Source organism: Canis lupus, chromosome 1 (genome assembly GCF_011100685.1).
Source record: "Canis lupus familiaris isolate Mischka breed German Shepherd chromosome 1, alternate assembly UU_Cfam_GSD_1.0, whole genome shotgun sequence".
In the NCBI taxonomy this organism is placed as follows: domain Eukaryota; kingdom Metazoa; phylum Chordata; class Mammalia; order Carnivora; family Canidae; genus Canis; species Canis lupus.
In genome coordinates, this window is record NC_049222.1 from 118,001,952 (window position 1) to 118,023,738 (window position 21,787).

Here is a 21,787-nt window from a genome sequence, read left to right on the forward strand (position 1 = left end):
TCACTGTGCCTCAGTTTCTCCATCCGTCAAAAATCATCTTGGCCCACCCTGTGCCTGAATGCCATGCCCCCCGCAGCTGACGCACTCACAGGTGTTTTGCTAGCCTGAACAGGGAAGTGATTCACATCAGGAGGAGGGAGTAAAGAGGTTTTTCAGGAGAGGAGGCCCACCCCAGAGGGTCAGGAAGGGGGCAGCAATAGCGGGATATATGCCTCAGCCTTGTAAACACATGGAAGTATGGATGAGGTGGTGAACTTAGGAAGTTGTGGGCAAGTGGCTCTTACCCAACCCAGTGCCTTATCATATGCAGTGTCTTTGGGATGCAGACAGAGTGATAGAAACTTCTACTCCATTAATGTGCCAAGGAAACAGGCAGAGGTTCTTGGCACAGGCTGAGCCCAGGCTTATCCCAAGCCTAGGAACTCTGCAGATAGGCCTGGAGAGTCTGTATTTGAGTCTCTGAGTCAAAGTCCCATCAAGGCCATGTCATGTGCCCGAATTAGGGAATCCCCACCACTCATCCCTGACATCCCTGCAGGGACCCAGGAAGTAAAAGGAGGGCAGGAAGCACCCTGCCAGCCCAGGCGATTCCCTCTGAGACTGCAAGGCACACACAGCTCCTGTTTGCCTTGGTCACTGCTCCATCCCCAGCACTGACCACAGGGCCTGGCACAGGGTGGGCCTCAAATGGTTGATGAATAAATAAAAAAAGAAACCTGGTCCAAAATGGATTTGGGGAAGCTGTTTTGATCAAACCCGTCTGGGTGAGAGAAAGATGAGGACTATTCCTTTGCTCTGCACCCTACTTTCACTTTTGTCCTTAAATTGGGGCCACCACTTTATAGACACACCTCCTCGTATCCTGCTCTGCTCTATTGCATTTTGTAGATACTACATTTTTTACAAATTGAAGGTTTGTGGCAACTTTGCATCAAGCAAGTCTCCTGGAACCAGTTTTCCAATAGTATTTGCTCACTTCATGCCTCTGTGTTACATTTGGTAATTCTCTCAACATTTCAAACTCTTTCATTATTCTTATATTTGTTATGGTGATCTGCGATCACTGACGTTTGATGTTACTATTATTAATTATTGTGGGGCACCACAAACCGCACCTATATAAGACAGCAAACTTAATTCATAAATCCTAAAAGTAGGTGTGTGCTGACTACTCTACTGACTGGCTGTTCTCCTGTCTGACTCCTCTCCTTGGGTCTTTCTATTCCCTAAGACAACAATATTGAAATTAGGCCAATTGGGGTGCCTGTGTGGCATAGCCAGTTAAGCATCCTACTCCTGGTTTTGGCTTGGGTCCTAATCTTGGAGTTGTGGGATTGAGCCCCATGTTAGCCTCTAAGCTCAGTAGAGAGTCTGCTTAGGATTCTCTCTCCCTCTGCTTCTCCCCTCACTCTGGAATAAATAGATAAATCTTAAAAAAAAAAAAAGGAAGAAAAGAAATTAGGCCAATTAATAACCCTACACTGGCCTCTAAGTATTCAAGTGAAAGGAAGAGTTACATGTCTCTCACTTTAAATCAAAAGCTAGGGGTGCCTGGGTGGCTTAGTTGGTTAATCAACTGCCTTCAGCTCAGGTCATGATCTTGGGGTCCTGGGATCGAGTCCCATGTTGGACTCCCTGCTCAGCAGGGAGTCTGCTTGTCCCTCTCCCTCTGCCCCCTGTTTGTGCCCTCTCTTGCGCTCTCTCTATCTCTCAAATAAATAGATGAAAATCTTAAAAAAAAATCAAAAGTCAGAAATGACCAAGCTTAGTAAGGAAGGCATGTTAAAAGCTGAAATGGACTAAAACCTAGGCCTCTTGCTCTAGTTAGCCATTTGTGAATGCAAAGAAAAAGTACTTGATAGAAATGAAAAGTGATACTTTAGTAAGCACATGATCAATCAGAGAGCAGTCTTGTTGCTGATATGGAGAAAATTTCTGTTCAAAGCAGCTACAACATTTCCTTAAGCCAAAGCCTGATCCAGAGCAAGGCCCTGGCTCTTCAATTCTGTGAAGGCTGAGAGAGGTGAGGAAGCTGCAGAAGAAAAGCTGGAAGCTAGCAGAGATGGGTTCATGAGGTCTAAGAAAAGAAGCCATCTCCACCACAGAAAAGTGCAAGCTGAAGCAGCAAGTGCGAATGTAGAAGCAGCAGCAAGTTACCCAGACGATCTAGCTAAGATAATTCATGAAGGCAGCTACACTTAAGCATTAGATTTTCAAATAGATTTTAAAATATAGATTTTCCTTCTCTATTGGAAGGAGACACCATCTAGGACTTTCATAGATAGTGATAAGTCAATGCCTGACTTCACAACTTCAAATCCCAGGCTGAGATCTACTGCTCAGGAAAAAGAGAGAGAGAGAGAGAGATTCCTTTCAAAATACTGTTCACAATGTACCTGTCACCCAAGAGCTCTGATGGAGATGGATGAGATTCATGTGTTTGTTTTTTTTTAAAGATTTTATTTATTCATAAGAGATACAGAGAGACAGAGGCAGAGGGAGAAGCAGGCTCCAGGCAGGACTTATGCGGGACTTGATCCCAGGACCCTGGGATCATGCCCTGAGCCAAAGGCAGATGCTCAACCACTGAGCCCCCCAGGCGTCCTGAGATTCATGTTTTCATGCCCACTGGTACCATTCAATTCTGCAACTCATGGATCAAGGAGTCATTGTAATTTTCAAAGCTTATTATTTAAGAAATATATTTTATAAGGCAATAGCTGCCATAGATAGTGGTTCCTCTGATGGGCCCAGGCAAAATAAACTGAAAACCTCTTGGAAGAGATTCACTGTTCTAGATGCCATTAAGAATGTCTGTGATTCATCAGAAGATGTCAAAATATCAAGGAGTACAGGGGTTTGGAAGAAGCTGATTCCAAACCCTTGTCGATGACTTTGAGGGGCTCAGGACTTCAGTGGAGGAAGTCACTGCAGATGTGGTGGCAACAACAAGAGGACTACAATTAGAGGTAGAGCCTGAGCGTGGGACTGAATTGCTGCATGCTGAATTGTTTCATGATCAAACTGAAGAGATGAGGAGCTGCTTCTTATGAATGAGCAAAGAAAGTGGAAGTGGTTTCTTTCTTTTTTTTTAAAGATTTTATTTATTTGTTCATGAAAGAGAGAGGCAGAGACATAGGCAGAGGGAGAAGCAGGCTCCAAGCAAGGAAGCCTGATGTGGGACTCGATCCTGGGACTCTGGGGTCACGCCCTGAGCCGAAGGCAGACGCTCAACCACTGAGTCACCCAGACATCCCAAGAAAATGGTTTCTTGAGATAGAATCTACTCCTGGTGAAGATGCTGTGAAGATTGTTGAAATGACAACAAAAGATTTAGAATTTGTCATATTTTAGTTGATAAAGCAGGAGAATTTGAGAGGCCTGACTCCAATTCTGAAGGGAGTTCTACTGTGGGTAAAATGCTATCCAATAGCATCACATGCTAGAGAGAAATTGTTCAGAAAGGAAGTCAATTGATGCAACAAACTTCATTTTGTCTTAAGAAACTGCCACAGTCACCCCAGCTTTCAGCAACCATCACCCTGATCAGTCAGCAGCCACTGACATCAAGGTGAGACCCTCCAGCAGCAAAAACACTCACTTGATGGTTAGCATTCTTTAGCAATAAAGTTTTTCTTTTTTATAACTTAATTTATTTTTTAAGGTTTTATTTATTTATTCATGAGAGACACAGAGAGAGAGAGAGAGGCAGAGACACAGGCAAAGGGAGAAGCAGGCTCCATGCAGGGAGCCTGATGTTGGACTCGATCCTGGGACTCCAGGATCACGCCCCGAGCTGAGGGCAGATGCTCAACTGCTGAACCACCCAGGGATCCCAGCAATAAAATATATATATATTTTTTTTATGATAGTCACACACACACACACACACACACACACACACAGAGAGAGAGGCAGAGACACAGGCAGAGGGAGAAGCAGGCTCCATGCACCGGGAGCCCGACGTGGGATTCGATCCCGGGTCTCCAGGATCGCGCCCTGGACCAAAGGCAGGCGCCAAACCGCTGCGCCACCCAGGGATCCCTTAAACTAAGTATTTTGTTTTTTTTAAGGCATAATGCTATTACACACTTACTAGACTACAGAATAGTGTAAACATAATTTTTAGGTGCATTGGGAAACCACAAAATTCATTTGACTCAATGGGGTGCCTGGGTGGCTCAGTTGATTGAGGATCTGACTCTTAATTTTGGCTCAGGTCAGGTACTCAGGTTGTACCTGAGATTGAGCCCCACATTTGTCTCTGTGCTGAGTGTGGGGCCTGCTTGAGGTTCTTGCTTTCCCTCTTCCTCTGCCCCTCACCCCTGGGCTCATGCACACACACACGTACACTCACTCACTCAATCAATAAAGGGGTGCCTGGGTGGCTCAGTTGAGTGTCTGACTCTTGATTTTGGCTCAGATCATGATCTCGGGGTCCTGGTATCAAGTCCTGCATTGGGCTCCAGTCAGTTGTGAGACTGAGCCCCACATTAGTCTCTGCACTGAGCGGGGAGCTTGCTTGAGGGTTCTTTCTCCCTCTCCCTCAGCCCCTCCCTTATGCATAAGCAGGTGCTCTTGCTCTTGCTCTCTCTCTCTCAAATGAATAATTCCTTAAAAATATTAAAAATAAATAAATTCATCTAATTTATTTTATTGCAATATTTGCTTTATTGTGGTGGTCTGGAACTCAATCTGCAATATCTCCACGGTGTGTCTGTCCTCATATTGGATTTCAACTGTGTAGGGAGGGCACCTTGCAGTACCTCCTGGGAGCCACAGGGAGGAGAACCCAGCTCTCCCAGGGCAAGATGCTCAATTCTTTGGCTGACTGACAGCTAGCTTCCTGGAGTGTGGGTGATGAATCAGAAAGAGCTAGACTCAAGTCTCCTGGAGCCAGTCCCTGAGGGATGGAGGGAGAAGCTGAGGTGGTCAACATGGTTCTAGACTCTCAGGGTTTTTCTGGTCCAAAAGGCTCAAAGCAGCCCTTTAAAGTTCAAAGTGTCATCTGAAGCAGGCAAAGGCCCTCTGGTGCAAAGGACCCTCTAATAAAAGGGTAGGATGTCCCTTTCTCCTTCCTGGGGCTCTGAAGCAGCCTCTGACTTTCATTTTTCCCTAAAATCCATTCTTCCATGACATCCAGGAAGGATCCATGCTCAGAATCCTCCACAAATCCCAACTGCTCACCATGGCTTGGGGATGATTGGGTTCTGGCCTTCCTCTCCCCTGTCAACCCAGAACTGCTGGGAGAAGCTTTCAAGGAACACTGCTGCCACCTGTCCCTGCAACTCAACGTCTTCAGAAGACTGGAGCTTTAACTGCTTTAGGTCTACGTTAAAATATCCACCCTCAAGCCAGTTGAACCAAGGATACTGACCTGATTGCAATCATATCGCCACTGTTTTATTTTCTCCCCAGAACTTGTCATTCTCTGAAGTTATCTTGTTTCCTAATTTTTAAATTAGATTATGATATGTCTTCTCTGCCAGAACATAGGCTCCACAGGACAGGTACCTGATCCATCTTGAATTCCAAGTGCCAAGAGCCAAAGTGGCTGCCCAGTGTTTGTGAACAGAGAATGGGAAGAGGAATCAGAATTAAGTGGGATTGATCCAGGAAGTCTTCCTGGGAGAAGTTTAATGAGCAAAAGCTACACAGGAACAAAAGGTGGGTGGCAAAGGAAGAAACCAGACCTGCTGGACAACGTGGCTGCTTTCTTGGGTGTGATAGTAATATTGGCAGAGGCACAGGAAAGGAAGGGACATGGATGTCCCAAATTCTGCCTCCCAGTACTCCACACCCCAGCTCCCTTTCTCTTCAAAGATTTTAGGCTTTTCACCTAGGTATTCACCAATATCCCATGGCCCCAGTGTGCATCCCTTCAGATCCCACATTTCCTTTCTGAAGCCAGGAGGCTGGATCCCAGCCCCTAGGTGTGTCTGTAATGTAGCAATCAGGGCTGGGCTTTGCCTCCTACCTACACTCAAGTTCTGGCAGATATGGGGTGGGGTGGGGGCAGGCCTGTGGGAAAACAGGGGTTTACTGGTATTCTCGGAGAGGAAACTAGAAGAGCAACTGGACTTGGAGATGGACTGATGCAGAGCCAGGCAGTGTGGCTCTGCCTGACACCATTAACCCTATGTGATGCATCCAAAGCAATGCTGAAATCCAGCGATTCTTAGCCACCCACCACCCAAATTGCTGGGACTGTGAGAATTCCTTACCCCTTTCTTCCCCCACTTGCCCAACCATGGGACACTGAGCACCCAGGAAACACAAACCCACTGAGGCAGGACAGGGACACTACATTCTAAAGATGGCACTTACAGCACAAATCATGTAAAGCCAAAACTGCCCTTGAAGATCCATCAGGAAGGTACCAAAAGGAAACAAAGCTGTCCAGCATAGACAGTTTTCTTCTCCAGCAAGGGAATGGATTTCTTTGGTTGTGCACACTGTGTTCAGAGGCATTTTACACCTACCCCAAGAGGTACCTGGAGTCCGAGGCAATCGCAGGTTCATTCTGGGGCATACGCTCATTGAGGGCCATTACTCTCTTAATTTTCTGTGTTCATTTTACCAAGAGTGTACAGGTTAACTCGCTGAAAGTAATGCACGTATGCTTGGGAGCTGCCATCTACGGCTGCGTAGGCTGCATGCCTCGAAGGGACACGAGGCGAGGGGACTAACGGGGGCTAAATGCAGCCTGCCCCCCTACTCTCAGGGCATGAGTCCAATTCATGCAAGGTGTTGTGGGCTGGTGAGGTCCTTTATGGGACACAACTCCACAGCACAGCACAGCACAGCATAGGAGCAAATCTAGGTGCAGGCCCTGGAATCCTGGGGTACTCATGCCAGCCTTGCCACACACTGGCTGTGACTGACCTTGGGTGAGTTACTTAACCTCTACGTGCCGTGGTTCCCCTACCTGTAGAATGTGGATAATTATAGTACCTACCTCACAGAATCACTGTGCTATTTCAATGAGATCATTCATTTAGAGCACTCAGCACAAGGCCTGTCACATAATAAGCCATCAATACATTGGCTAACATTATTAGAAGCATTAGCATTAATTAGGTGGAGAGGAAAACACTGGGAAGTCAATGTGTTACAAAAGAACTCTACAGCTAAACAGATGGTGGTGTTTGGCTCATCTGTTGCTTTGGATCACCCATGCCAAGGTGCTCCTCCATGAGCATGCCTAATGGGAGTTGACTATACAATATCAGTTCTCTTTTGTCCATTCTTCATTCTCTCTGCTCCCAGAGTTGACCCTATTGACCCTATATTAGCTGAATGGTGGTTAATGAGCTCCTTCAGTCACTGTTAACTAATTAATAAGAATCCATTACACATTAAAAACTTGTGTCCTCCAGAAAACCTTTTGAGAGGCACTCCACCCACCTCAAGCATCTTCTCACTCGTCTCCTCCAGCAGCCTGACCATGCATGATAGTCACTGCCACCTGGCCATCTGCACTTAGTGAGTGTTCTTCAAGTCCTGTCTCCTCAGGTACCTCTACAAAGGAGGAGATGCTGTTATAAAAGCAGAGATTTCCTGAGCCTATAGAGGGGCCAAGGTGGGGGGGCATGATGGGAATTGAAGCCCCAACTCCTGGGGTTCCTAAAGATTGTTCATGAGTGCCATCTAGCTCTTCCACCCCAGGCCTGCCATCTGTGTGCATTGCATCAGGTTGGGGCAAAGAGGCCTGCTCTCAAATAAGGTCTTGCTTTGTCCTGGCAGCAGCAGCCTATGTTCTGGCACCTCCCTATGACACCAGGAACCGGCTGGTCCACCTGAACCTCGTAGAGAAGGTGGCTTGATTAGGAGATTTTGTCACTTTGTGGTGATACAACTCGCAAGTTGGGGTATGGGACAGGGGGCGGGAGAAGCTCGATGAAATGGACAAGGCACTCAAAGTTCAGGACCTAGATCCTATCTCCAAAGGGCCATCTTTTTTTTTTTTTTTTTTTTTTTAATTCATGAGAGGCAGAGAGAGGCAGAGACACAGGCAGAGAGAGAAGCAGACTCCATGCAGGAAGCCCGACATGGGACTCGATCCCGGGACTGCAGGATCACGACCTGAGCCCAAAGCAAATGCTCAACCACTGAGCCACCCAGGCGTCCCTAAAGGGTCGTCTTTAAGACCTGTGTGTGTGTGTGTGTGTGTGTGTGTATCTGTTGTTTTCTCCCCTGCGTGTTACTCTAGTCCTTGTCTTCTTAGTTCAAGATAGTCATCTCTCTGAAGACCCAAGAGTAAAAGATGGGCAGCTGGATAATGGGAGGGGTCCAGCCCCAAAGAAGGAAAGTGTACAACTTGGTGGAAGGATGCTCGAACCCTAACTTATCCCATCTAACAAATGCTGGCTCTTCCTGTAATCTGTGTAATGCATGGTGTAGGGGCATATAAAGGTGATTAAGAGTTGGTTCTCAGCTTCAAGGAACTTCATATTCTAAGAGAAAAATAAGAAGAAAGCATGAGTTACCCCAGGTACAATGCCAGAGATATAAATGAATTGCTATGGCAATTCCCCAAGAAGGGAAGGGTATGGGGAATGAGGGTGAAGGATGATGGGAAAAATCAAGGAGCTTCATCCAACATGGATGTTGGGTTCTGAGAACTAGAGATGACAAGAAGGGCATTTTAGGAATAAGCAAGAGCAAGGGAAGATGCTTGCAGGACCAAGAACGGTATATTTGGTAGGGAGTCCAGTTTGGCCAGAATGTAGGGTCACATGCAAAGGAGTAAAAAAAGAACAAGTCAGAAAGACATGTTGAGGCCAGAGCATGGAAGTCTAGGAGTTTATACAGAATTGGGAAGGGTGGGGAAAAGCCAGAATTATGAGAGCAGAATGAAGGATATAAGGGAAAGAGATAAAGACAAAAGGAGAGGTTGCTTGGGTGTCACTGCCAGTCCTTTGGAGGGACAGGTTCAACCTGTCTCCATCCCAGCTCCATTGGCATGAAGCACCCCATTGCCATCTCACCTTCCTAGTGCCTGGGGCAGAATGTGAATTGAGAAATCCAAGGTAAGTGGGGAACAGTCTACACCTCCCCTTCCCAGAGCCCCGGGGGTGGGCGATGGGATCTGGGGGTGAGTCAGTGGGGTGGGGACCCCATTTCTGCTCACATCCACCTCCCTGGGAATATAAAGGGCAAGCGGTGAGGCCCCGCCTCAGAGCACCCCAAACTTGACACCATGAAGATCCCAGTTCTTCCTGCTGTGGTTCTTCTCTCTCTTCTGGCGCTCCACTCTGCTCAGGGGGCTTCCCTGGGGAGTTCTGAGGTGAGCACATCACCTGGATTCTCTTTCTTTTATCCATTACCTCACTTAGTCCTTCATTCCTTTACCTTCTATGCATTACTGGGTGTGTGGCTCCTGTTTTTGGAGATTATCAAAGGCTGAATGAAAAGTAGGGGCTTTGAGGAAGGGAAGAAAGAAGGAAGGAGACAAAGCACTCCCAGGAAGACATGTAGATGGAGATGCTTTATTTCTGGAAGGGATGGTTGAGAGTGTAGGTGGAAGCTAGACATCTGAATCCTGGGAGGATTCAGGGGCTGAGGTCGGTCATCTGGGCTCAGCCTCACCTGTGTTTCATCTACTCCCAGGGAATGGCTTCCAGGTGACTGCAAGCTCCCTGCTGTCTCTGAAGCCTAGCCATAGCACGGATCCTTAGGAGGCAGTCTCCAGCCAGGAGGAAGCTGGAGGGCCCTCTCTCTCCCAAGGTTGGGGAAGAGTGTCCGTGCTGGATTGAAAAGTCTAAGATGGGATCACATACACAATTGCTTGGGGTCCAAGCAAGTGAAGTCAGTGAGCAGGCGGGCTGGTGGGGCCCCAGGGAAGATGGAGCGGACTTGCCCAATCTAAAAGGGTCCCTGTATATCACCTTTTTATAAAATATTTTATTTATTTATTTGAGAGAGAGTGAGAGAGCGCACGAGCAGCGACCAGGGAAAGGGAGAAGCAGGACCCCCGCTAAGCAGGGAGCCCAATGCGGGACTCAATCCCAGGACTCCGGGATCATGACCTGACCTAAAGTCAGCTGCTCAACCGACTGAGCCACCCAGGCGCCCAGTCTGTATACCATCTGACTGCTACTAAGCAGGAAAACATACTGGTGTGATCAGAGGTTTTAAATTTTCAGGAGAAGCCAGAAGAAATCTGATTTATGTATTTTAATTAGAAATGTATTATTCAAATTAAAAAACAAGCCAAACTGCTATGAGAGCTAAACATTTGGGTCTAGCCTATAGGATAACCATTTATGACCTCTGTAGTGGAAAGGAAGAGCTAAGGGACAATGAAGCCAAGCAGGGAGAGTGACAAGATGGGGTGCACTGAAGTCCGAGGGCGCTACTACGTGGGGGAGGGAAAATGGTGACTCTGACTTTGGTCGCAATAAAGTCACAAAGCAAACCAATCTCAATCAATTAAAGGCAGGCAGGGCACCTCAGCAGCGTGGCTTCTACCTGCGTGCTAATCTCCCCCACCCAGCTCTATGGGCTAAGCGTAGGAGTCTCAAAAACATCCCAAGTCAACTGCATGGCAACACTGGCTCAATGTTCTTGGGAGGAGTCCTCTCTTCTCCACCCCTTGCACCTGCTGCCTACCGCGGATGCAGGCCTGGCCTTTTAGCTTCTGTCTCACGCACACCACTCTGTTCCTTCCTCTTTGCCTTGCACATCTGTCAACCATCTGTCTTACTGGAATAGAGCATGTTATCTGAGGCCACATGGTGGACTGGCCCCATGGGGGCCTGGCCTGTGGAGGAAGGCAGGCCTGGCAGAGAGGGTTTTGGGACAAGGACTTGCCATTATGTGATCATTTGGCTTTCTCCCCTTCATTTTCCAGGAAGAAACGACCATTGGTAATTATGCAGCAGGCCCTGAGGTAAACTCCCTCCCACATTCTAGCCTGAGTCTGTGCCCTGTCCTGTGCCCCTAAGCCACTCTCTTAACACCCCGTCTCTTTGCTTAGGCCTTTAACGCTCAATTCCTGAACATCGACAAGTTGCGCTCTGTAAGTACCATTCTCTAGTGTTGCCCCCGCAAACATCCACACCGTAAAGACCAGTGCCGTAGTAGACAGCTTGCAGAGCTGCCATGAACCCCTTATCTTTTCCAGGGGGCTGGGGGCTGAGCTCTGTCCTCCTCTGGAACTGACCTTCTTCTGGTCTCTCTGTCTCCACAGGCTTTTAAGCCGGATGAATTCCTGAACTGGCATGCCCTCTTTGAGGTAAGTGCATGGGCCCTCCTTCCTCTCCTTGACTATCTGCAGTCTTTCCAGGGTAGGGCCAACACATTCTAGTTCTAGCCCTTTGGGTTCTTTCCTGAGTTCTCAGAGGAAGTCATCACCTTGCTGGACAGAAGTTTCTTCAGGAGGCTGACATGGCCACACCTATTTTCCCAATGTGGCAGTGGGGGAGCAGAGCCAGAGTCAATTCCAAAATAGGCAGAACTTAATCAGACAGGTGTTTGTTTGAATTTCTTTATCATCTATGAAGAAACCGAGGCCCTAAGTTGGGTGGCTTACAAGTAGAAGGAAAAGTCAGCGACAGCGTGGGCATTAGAGCCTGTGTCACACGACTGCACATTCTTGCTACGTGTCCTCGCACAAATGTCTCTCAGTCTCAGCTTCCTCGTCTCTGATGCGGGCTTGCTAGTACCTACCTCAAAAGGTAGCTGTGCAGACCAATGAGAGCATGCCTACAGAGCAGCTAGTATAAGGCAGATACAGATTGGGGGCTCAGGAAATACTAGTTCTTTCTGTAATTAGAAGTGATAACACCATCCCCACTATGGAGAGCTCATTCACTGAGTGTTTACTGATCCATGCCCACCTGACCTGTAACACATCACTCTCGCTCTTTCTTTCTCTTTTAGTCTATCAAAAGGAAACTTCCTTTCCTCAACTGGGATGCCTTTCCTAAGGTAAGAGGCGGTGGGCAGTAGAAGGATAGAAGTCGGGGGTGAGGGAAGAAGTAGACGATCTGGGAGGAAGGTGAGGACGGGTAACAGAAGACAAACCTTCCTCTCACTAAAACTAAGGGAAGTCTCAGCTACTGTATTTAGAGAATGAGAACTCAGATCAAGGCAGAGACTCCTTTCTATCACTGCCTCACGCTGTCCTGGGCTTCCTCACAGGGGACTCCAGCTCCCTGCCCCCAAGGGTCCCCCAATCTGATCACACCCTCTCTCCCTCCAGCTGAAGGGTTTGAGAAGTGCAACTCCTGATGCCCAGTGACCGTTCCCTTCAAGACAGAGCACTGCTGACACCCACTGGAAGAGGGGCTGGTGTGGGATCTGATCACCAGCTTACAATTACTCTCTCTGGGCTCAGTAACACCAATAAAATGTTTTCCAACCTAACAGTTCCTGTATCTGTGTCTGTCCTTATCCCACTGGGCTCTAGAAGGGAATGAGGATGAAGTAAGCTCCAAGGCTGGTAGGCAGAAATCTTGAATTCTGAGAAGGTAGTAGCAATGACATAGGAGGAAGTAGGGAGGGCTTACCAAGATGGCAAGAGATGCTGTGTGTCTTAGTTCCTCAGTACTGGCTGACGTACTTGAAGAGCATGAAGCTGTGAGTTGTTTGCTAAGATCTTCAAGGAATCAAACCAGCAATTACTGGTACTTCCCCTCCACCTGCCTTTTGAGAACCTGATTACCTTGGTGGGGTCAATGTGGTATAAGAGAGCTACCTGGAATCTAAGGCTCAGAAGCCAGCTGAAATCATATGAGCTCATCTAAAATCCCTTTTTAAGAATTAGGTAGCTTGTAAATAAAGAAGACTCGTGATGTGATCCTGGGCCATTCTAAGCCTCCATTTGTTTATCTGTGAACCGAGCATGGAAATAAACAAGAATGATAATAACTACCCTGTGGTGTTGTTATGCAAGTCAAAAGAGATAAGGTAGGTAAAGCCCCTTGCACAGGGCTGGGCATACAGTAGGTACTCACGAAATGTTCCTTCTATGCCCCCTTTCGATGCCCCCAGAGAGCTGCCCCAATGACCCAGATTCATTATGGACTCCCTCACCAATCCATCCATCCATTCATTTACTGCAAAGGTCTTGAAACATGGAATGGGTTCCATCTCAGTTCTGCACGTGTATCCCGCATAGAATCTCTGCGTCTGCTCTGGGTACTTAAAATGTTGACTTAGTGGGGATTATTTTCGGTTTCTCGAAAATTGGGAAAATCGGAGAGCAATGTACTTGCGACTGGCTTAAATCCAAGCCTTCTTTACAGGATGTGGTCTCGAGATCTGTAAAATTCCCCTTGGCAAGTGTCACTTATTTACAGTGCCTTTTGACTTGTATCAGTGACTGAGTTTGCAAACTCTGGTCTATAGCTTACTTGAGGAAGTGGACTACAAAGGGAAATTAAACTTGTGTAGGGAAGCAAAAACTTCCTTCTACTCTCTGAAATTCTGTGGCTGGCCTAAGAATTAAACTGATATAAGACAGGTTAACAGGAGAAAAGCATAAAAAGTTATTATATATATGCATATATAGATATTTTTCTTATTTATTTGAGAGAGTGCAAGAAAATGGTGGGGGAGGGGCAGAGAGAGGAAGAAGAAGACCCCTCACTGAGCCCCACATGGGGCTCAATCCCAGGACCCTGGGATCATGACCTGGGCTGAAGGCAGACACTTAACCGACTGAGCCACCCAAGAGTCCCTATTTAATATATTTTTACACGTATACAGGAGTCTTCAGAGGGAAAGAAGACTCAAAGGAGCCATTAAAAAGGTATAAAAAGGTGTAAAATGTATAAAAAGCTTATATGTCTTTTGTATGCAACAGATGACAGATTGTGGGGATGTGATAAGACAAAGGGGGCAAGACAAGACTGGGGACAAGAAGTTGTGGGACAGTGATTAGGAAATATATGGGTGAAACTAATGGCAGGTAGGGGTTATTCTAGTACGTTTGTTTGTACAGGCTGGACTTGACTCCCAGGCTCTGCTGATAAGAATGTCTTCTCTTCCTGGTACAGGGAGGGCACCATTCTCAAGGAAAATTTTTATGACTTGCTTTTAGGTAGAAAGGGCAAGGTCAGAGAGCCCTTCCTGCATCTGCTATTTCTGAATTGCCTTCAACTTAAAATAATCAATATGCAAAAAGCAGTGGGGTGGCATGTTCTGAACCCCTTTACTTGGCTCCTGCTTCCAGACTAGACAAATAAGATATATAAATGTTGCTTATACCCCTTCCTTCTGGTTAACTAAAAATAACAGACACACACATAAATGAGAAGCAACTTATACATGGGATCATCAATAAAAAAGAAAAAGAAAGGAGCATGCTCATGTGCTACAATCAATTAAAATATTTAGCAAAGATTGAATGTTCATAATTTGGGTGATTGGAACTAGAGTAGAGGAAGGCAGTGGGGAGGTCCTCAAGATGTATGTATTGAGCGGATAGGTTTTAGGGGAGGCCACGAGTCATCACACACAAGTCATGAGCATCTTTGAGATAAAGCAGGAGTTCTCAGAGTGTAGGCCGGGAATCAGCAGCATCAGCATTACATGGGAATTTATAAGGAGCACAAATCCTTGGGCCCCATCCCATATGAATTAAATCAGAAACTGAGGGTGGGGCTCAGTAATCTGTTTTAACAAGCCCTCTTGATGATTCTGATGCATTAACGCTTCAAAACTATTGAGAAAAAGAAAGCCAGAGAATGATTAATGTAAAATTCAGGACCTTGATTACCTCTAGTGGGAGAGACCATCATGTGATAGGGGAAGGGAACCCGGAAGGGGTTGGTGATGATGCGGGAGAGCTTGGTTCTCGTCTCACAGACTCAAAGAATGAATCTTGTGGACAAAGGACAGTGAGTAAAGCAATAGAAGTTTATTAAGTGAGGATACAGAGAAAGCTCTAAAAAATGAGAGGGGTCCCAACAGGGTTGCCATTGAGGGCTTTTTTGGCTGGCCTTTTTCAGAAAACCTGAGTAGGGAGTTGATGGACTTGACATTTCTTGTGCCCTCTTGAGTGAATGACATGACTGTTTTGAGTCCCGATGATGACTTGATAGCCGTTGAAGGAAGATACTCCCTAGCATTTGAGCCAGAGGCCAGATTTACTTCCTTATCTCTGTTTTTGTTGCATCTCAGTGTCCTTGGGACTTATGGGAACACTTCTCTCATGAATATCTCTGGATCTGCTTCCGGGGAAGGTCAGAGAGTCCTACTTGTATCTGTTTTTTTAATTTTCTTCAGCTTGAAATATTCAGTGTACCAAGGCACCATATTTAGGGTAGCACGTTCAGAACTCTGTCAACATACGTTTTGTACACACTTCCGTATGTACTATTTCACAGTAAGCTACTACTAAAACAAGAGAATATCTTTGAGTAACTTGTGAGTGCTTAGGGAATTACAGAGAAAAGCAAAAATTTTTAAGTCCATGAAGACTGGAATCTTATGGGGAAAAAAAAGAGCATTGATATGTTTGTGTAAACGAGTGATGGATGTACTCTGGATCAAGTGAAATGGACAGAAATATACCAACACGGGCCAGGTAATTCAGAGGATTCAAAGAATGGAAGACAAGACCTATTCCCTGTGGAATATGTAGGATGAGAAAGAAGTCAGGATGGAATCACACTTTACTGTATACTTCACACAAACCACAAATGCCTCTTGGATAGATAGTACACCACCCATTAAATGGGATGTAGAGACATATGTTGAGATATGGAACAATCTCAGATACAGTAAAATGAAAAAGCAGCAGAGCAGTGTGAACAGTATGTTAAAAAAAGAGATGGTACAAATAGATGTTCTTACATGCATGAGATAGCTCTAGACTAAAACTCAAGAATTAGCAGCTTTCACCTCTGGAGGCTGATGTACTTTTACTGTGAGTCCTTTTGGATTTTATGAAAAATTTTTTTAATTCTGTGCACTCTTACATATTCAAAATAATATGTTAAAAAACTAAAATTCTCTAATAAAACAAACACACAAACAACCCTTTGCCTTTTATGGTAACAGGGCCCAGCCCATGAACTGGCCCAGACTGTGCACTTCTTATTGAATGAATGAAATCAATTTCCCATACATTTACCATACCTCTTTGCTACTTAAAGTGTGGTCCTTATTGGTGGGGTCTAAACCATAATGAGATACCACCTCACACCAGTTAGGATGGCTAAAACTAACAACTCAGGAAACAACAGATGGTAGTGAGGATGCAGAGAAAGGGGAACCCCTCTTACACTGTTGGTGGGAATGCAAGCTGGTACAGCCACTCTGGAAACAGAAGGGAGGTTCCTCAAAAAGTTAAAAATAGAGCTACCCTACGATCCAGCCATTGTACTACTAGGTATTTTTCTAAAGGATTCGAAGGGGCACCTGCAGCCCAATGTTTATAGCAGCATTGTTCACAATAGCCAAAATATGGAAGAGCCCAGATGTCCATTGACAGATAAATGGATAAAGATGTCGTGTGTGTGTGTGCATGTGTGTGTGTGTGTATGGAACTAGAGGTATTATGCTAAGTGAAATAAATCAGTCAGAGAAAGATAATTATCATATGATTCCACTAATATGTGCAATTTAAGAAACAAAACAGATAAACATAGAGAAGACAAAGAAAAATAAGACAAAATTAAAGGGAAACAAACCATAAAAGACCCTTAACTGTAGAAAACAAACAGAGCTGCTGGAGGGGAGAGGATGGGGGAAAGGATAACTGGGTGATGGGTGTTAAGGAGGTACGTGATGTAATGAGCACTGGGTGTTATATGCAACTGATGAATCACCAAATTCTACCTCAAACTAATAATACACTATATGTTAATTAATTGATTTTAAATAAAAATTAAAAAAAAATAAAGTGTGGTCCTTAAACTAGCAGCATTAACATCACCGGGTTCAGGAAAAATTCACTCAGCCCACCCCAGAGCTAAGGAATCAGAATACACATTTTAACCAGACATGCCCCCTCCCAGGGTTCAAATGCACAGTGAAGTTTGAGAAGCACTGCCGGAGGCGTTAAGTGCTGTGCAGAAATGCCTCCTAACAGCTTATGATCCAGCTGATGATAAAGGAAGTACACCGGAAGTGCTGGATACCACTAGAAAATATGTGTTTAAATTCAGCAGAAGGGAGAAATTCCTTTTGAGTCAGGGTAAGAACAGCAGGGGAAGTAACTTCTGAGTGGGGCATTCATGATGGGTCTGAAAAATGATTCGACTGATTTCAGTCCAACATGGAGTTTAAGAAACAAAATAAAGGATCATTAGGGGGAAAAGAGAGAGGCAAGCCAAGAAACAAACCATCAACAAATTGATGGTGTGAGAAAGGAGGGGAGTCAGAAGCCTGATGGAGATTAAGGAGGGCTCTTGTCTTGAGGAGTACCGGGTATGGAAGAGCTGAATCGCTAAATTGTACACTTGTGACCAATATTAAACTGTATGTTAGCTAACTAGAATTTAAACAAAAACTTAAAAAACAAATCAACAACAAACTCTCTGGTTACCTTTAGAGGCTGCCGGGAACCCATTCATTATTTTGAGAACTGATAAATCCAGGGAATAGCTCAAGCGTTCATTCTCTTTCTTGTATAAATGCGCCTGGGGCAAACCAACAAGTTTTCTTTACACAAGGATTTGCAGCTAATAAATGCAGACAGAATAACAGAATTCTAATACTGCCATTTTTGCAAAACTTAATAAAATACTGGATTGAGGTTGGCATCAATGATTGCTAAAACTGCCCGGTGAAAGGCCGACAGGGAACTTTAGAGTGGTGGGTCAGGCTGACAACCTGTGAACTCATGGATCCACCTGACACTAAAAGGCTCAGGATAAGGAGACTAGTCTCTGCAGATCTTATAGGAGAGAAGGGATGGATCACCACTGTGGAATGTTCTGGCCAAAAATCACCCCCCAAATCTGATTAAACCTTTGGAAGCTAGATCTAACCACCAGTTTGCAGGGGGAGCAGAAAGGAACCTGGTAAAGGGCTCCAGGGAGAAATCAGCAACACCACGGGCCTTCTGGAGGCCTAATAGGTCTGTTTCCTTAACAAAAACATCATAGGAAAAAAAGAGAAAGGGGGGAAGGAATTTAAAGATAAAAACAAATTTAGGAAGTAGATCATATAAATGCAATGTACAGATCTTGTCAGTATCTTGATTTGAACAAATCAACTACAAAGAAAAAGATTTATGAGATGGTAAAGCAAAACTGAACATTGACAGATTGACACTGAGAAATTATTCATCTTTCTCAGATGTGATATGGTATGGTGGTTATGTTTTTGAAAAAGAATCATTACCTTAGAGATACATAATGATGAATTTACAGATGAAATGACAGACTAGGATCTAATCTAGTGGAGTGAGAAGGTTGGGGTATATAGTGGAAATAAGGTGGTAACTACTAAAGCTAAGTGATGGATATTGAAGGGTTCATTATACTAGCTTTTGTAACTTTTGTATATTCTGAAAATTTCCCTAATAAAAGTTTTAAAAAATATTTTTTAAAAAGCACACTTACATACTTTTGGACCAAGGGAGAGGGCAAAGGATGGTGCTTTGTGGGTAGAGCTATACACACAGAACTGGTAGTGCAGGATCCTGGCCTGGGACATTGTAATTCAGTTTGGCTATCCTGTAGGTGTTAGAAATGTAGGTTGGGTCAGATGATGGAGGGCACGAATGCAAGGCTGAGAGATTTCCACTCCATCCTCTGGTCAGTGAAGGTGGTCATAGCCACAGCTACAACTGCAACAAGCCACCCTTATTTGGCTGTTATCAGGAGCTAGGCTGTATGCCAAGTGCTTTGCGTATATTATCTCAGTTGATCCACATAACAATGCCGGTGGGTTGGCAGACATCATTTCCCCATCTTACCAATGAAGAAACTGAATCTCAGAGAGATAAAGTAATTTGTTTAGGCCAACACAGAGCCAGTACCTGGCAGAGTCAGGATTAAACCCGCCCACGTCTAGACTATTACCCCACTTTAACTGCACTAGTTCTAACTTCATTTGCTTTATGTACTGGGGTTCCATATAAGATTTCGCTGGACAAAATGCTTCCATTCCTTAAAAAAAGATTTGGAAACCACTGCTGTGAATGATGAGCAGTTGCTGAAGGCATTGAGGCAGTATTGTCTAATGGTTAGATCACAAGGTTTTGTTCTTGTTTTTTTTTGTTTGTTTATTTTTAAATCAGTCAGACCTGGTTTCAAAACCTAATCCTACCACTTTATTAGCTTACGTGACCTTCGGGGATCAAGGCCTCAGTTTCCTCATTTGTAAGGTAGGAATAATACTGGTACTTCAAAGCAATTAAGAAACAATAAATATTAGCCCAACTTTATATTAACAAACAGCAGGTGTTCTTATTATGCTACACATCTCCTGTCACATCAGGACCCAGACAGATGCATACGCGAAGAACTGATATTCACCACTGCATTCATTTGCTTCCTTCCAACAGATGAAGAAACGTAAGCTCAGAAAAGTGAAGTGCCTTTCCCAAGGGCAGAGCCAAGTTTTATTTTTATTTATTTATTTATTTTTAAAGATTTTATTCATTCATTCATAATAGACAGAGGGAGAGAGAGAGAGAGAGAGGGAGAGGGAGAGAGAGAGGCAGAGACACAGGCAGAGGGAGAAGCAGGCTCTATGCAAGGAGCCCGACATGGGACTTGAACCTGGGAATCTGGGATCACGCCCTGAGCCAAAGGCAGGCACTCAACCGCTGAGCCACTCAGGTGTCCCATGTCATGTTTTTGAGTATGTATAAAATATCTCATAATCAAATATTTAAGGCAACAATAAAGACACCTCAATTTCAACCTGCCCAAAGCCATTTCAGCCATGAGGGGATTCTGTGGCTGACAGCACTTATGCTACCTCCTCAGCACATTTATCATTACTAAAAACATCTTCTACAATTTGTTATCTTTATGTTACTCTAGAGTTGCTGTCCAATGCAGTAGCAACAAGCCACATATGGCTACCGAGGATCTGAAATGTGACTAACCACAACTGAGATACGGACAAGTGTAAAACACAAACACTGGATTTTAGATATTGCACACATACACACACAATATATAAATATCTCACTAATATTTTTTGTATTACACGCTGAAATAATATTTCAGATATATTAAGTTAAATAAATTCAAATTAATTTCACCTGTATCTTCTTACTTTTTCAAAATTTGGCTATTGGAAAAATTCAGGTTACTTATGTGGCACACATTACATTTCCAGTAGATAGAGTTGACCTAGAAAGAGATCAGTCCCATAAAGTTCATGGGAACTCTTTTCTTTCCCACTACAGGCCTAGCACATAATGTGGGGCACAGAGTAGGTAACTTGAAAACACTCCTGAACTGAATGAAGGACTGGCCCTCTTGTCCACGCCGAAGCCTACATCTGGGCATGCACAATCAAGCTTCTGTCAGAGACCGCCAAACGAGAACTTCCCTTCACGTGTTCCTGCTGAGAGGCCCCTCTCCAAGGTACCACACAATCCCGGCCCTACCGTAATGGCTCAAACATCTCCCACAGCAAGAACCTCCCTTCCTATGATTCACTCCCTCTCCAACAGGCAAGAAACTCTACCTTAAAATTCCAGAATCTTCCCCCTCCTCCCCCAGATGCCCTGCATTCCTGAGAGAATGTGAGACCCTCTCCCACCATGAAACACCTCATTCCTGCCTCTCCCCCCCAGGCCTCCTCATCACTCATTCCTAATGTAGAATCAGGGGCCAATGTCACTCCAGCACTGGCCACCTGATGAAGAGATCCATTAGGGCTCCAACTATCCACAGATTCCCCCCGTACAGCTTATTCTCAGGAGAGCCCTCCTCACTAACTCCTCACAGAACATCTGGGGTCCTGACCCTAGAATGACTAGGTCCTTCTAGGGTCAGGACTAGTCTAGGTCAGGACTCCTAGAAGCAGGAGACAGGAAGACTAACTTTTGATTCCTTATATTATCTCCAAATGAGATATTTAGAGAGGCAGGCGATGCTACTTCAAAACTACATCTCATTCCCAGGCCACCTCGTTGTTTCTTATAACTAAAATCGTCTTCACAATCATATTTGCCCTAGATACACTTTTGTATAATTCATTCCATGTAAACCTCTAAAACCCCACACAAGGCTAGGAACAGTTTGCTTTGGCCAGGTGCCTGGGTGGCTCAGTTGGTTAAGCAGTTGCCTTCCGCTCGGCTCATGATCCCACAGTCCTGGGAACATGCAGGATCTGGCTCCCTGCTTAGTGGGGAGTCTTCTTCTCCCTCTGCTCCTCACCCCACTCCTCACCTCTCTCTTGCTCATGTGCCCTATCTCAAATAAATAAGTAAAAATCTTTTTAACCACCCCCCGCCCCACAAATACACCAAAGTTTGCGTTGGCATTGCTTCATTTCCCAATAGACTTCAAAGAAGACCCTCGAAGTCTCTCCTGATCTCAGAGAATCCCTGAGGTCCAGCTGTGACCCCGCAAAGACCCTGCTCAGAGATAAACCGTCCCCTTGAGGCCCAAACTTACAGTTCTTATATCCACGGTGAAGAAGTCAACTTCCAGTTTCAACTCGGCTTGGGACACCAACACCCCCTCCTCGTCCGCTCCCCGTACTCGAGGGCCTGGGCGTCGAGCTTTGTGAGCCGTCCCCACCCTTGTGCTTCTCGTCAGGAGGGACGCCACAGCCTCTCCAATCATTGCCCTTGGCGCTTCTCGTGTTTCCGGGCACACTTCCGGTTGGAGCTACCCTGCGCATGCTCCCTGGCTCT

At 45.2% G+C, this 21,787-nt stretch overlaps 1 protein-coding gene and 1 long non-coding RNA gene across 2 annotated transcripts; one reads left to right on the plus strand and one right to left on the minus strand.

Annotated features, from left to right (window-relative positions):
• Positions 1 to 4,673: 4,673 nt before the first annotated feature.
• Positions 4,674 to 21,728, minus strand: LOC119869727. The gene is made up of 4 exons (XR_005354757.1): positions 21,546 to 21,728; positions 7,408 to 7,521; positions 5,378 to 5,554; positions 4,674 to 4,903 (listed from the first exon to the last, which is right to left on the minus strand). It is a non-coding gene; the product is annotated as an uncharacterized LOC119869727 (long non-coding RNA).
• KRTDAP (keratinocyte differentiation associated protein) lies at positions 9,181 to 12,372 on the plus strand. The gene is given in 6 exon segments (NM_001024642.1): positions 9,181 to 9,289; positions 10,856 to 10,894; positions 10,982 to 11,023; positions 11,195 to 11,239; positions 11,887 to 11,934; positions 12,209 to 12,372. Coding segments are annotated over 6 exon segments (300 nt in total). The 5' UTR covers positions 9,181 to 9,202; the 3' UTR covers positions 12,248 to 12,372.
• Positions 21,729 to 21,787: the final 59 nt, after the last annotated feature.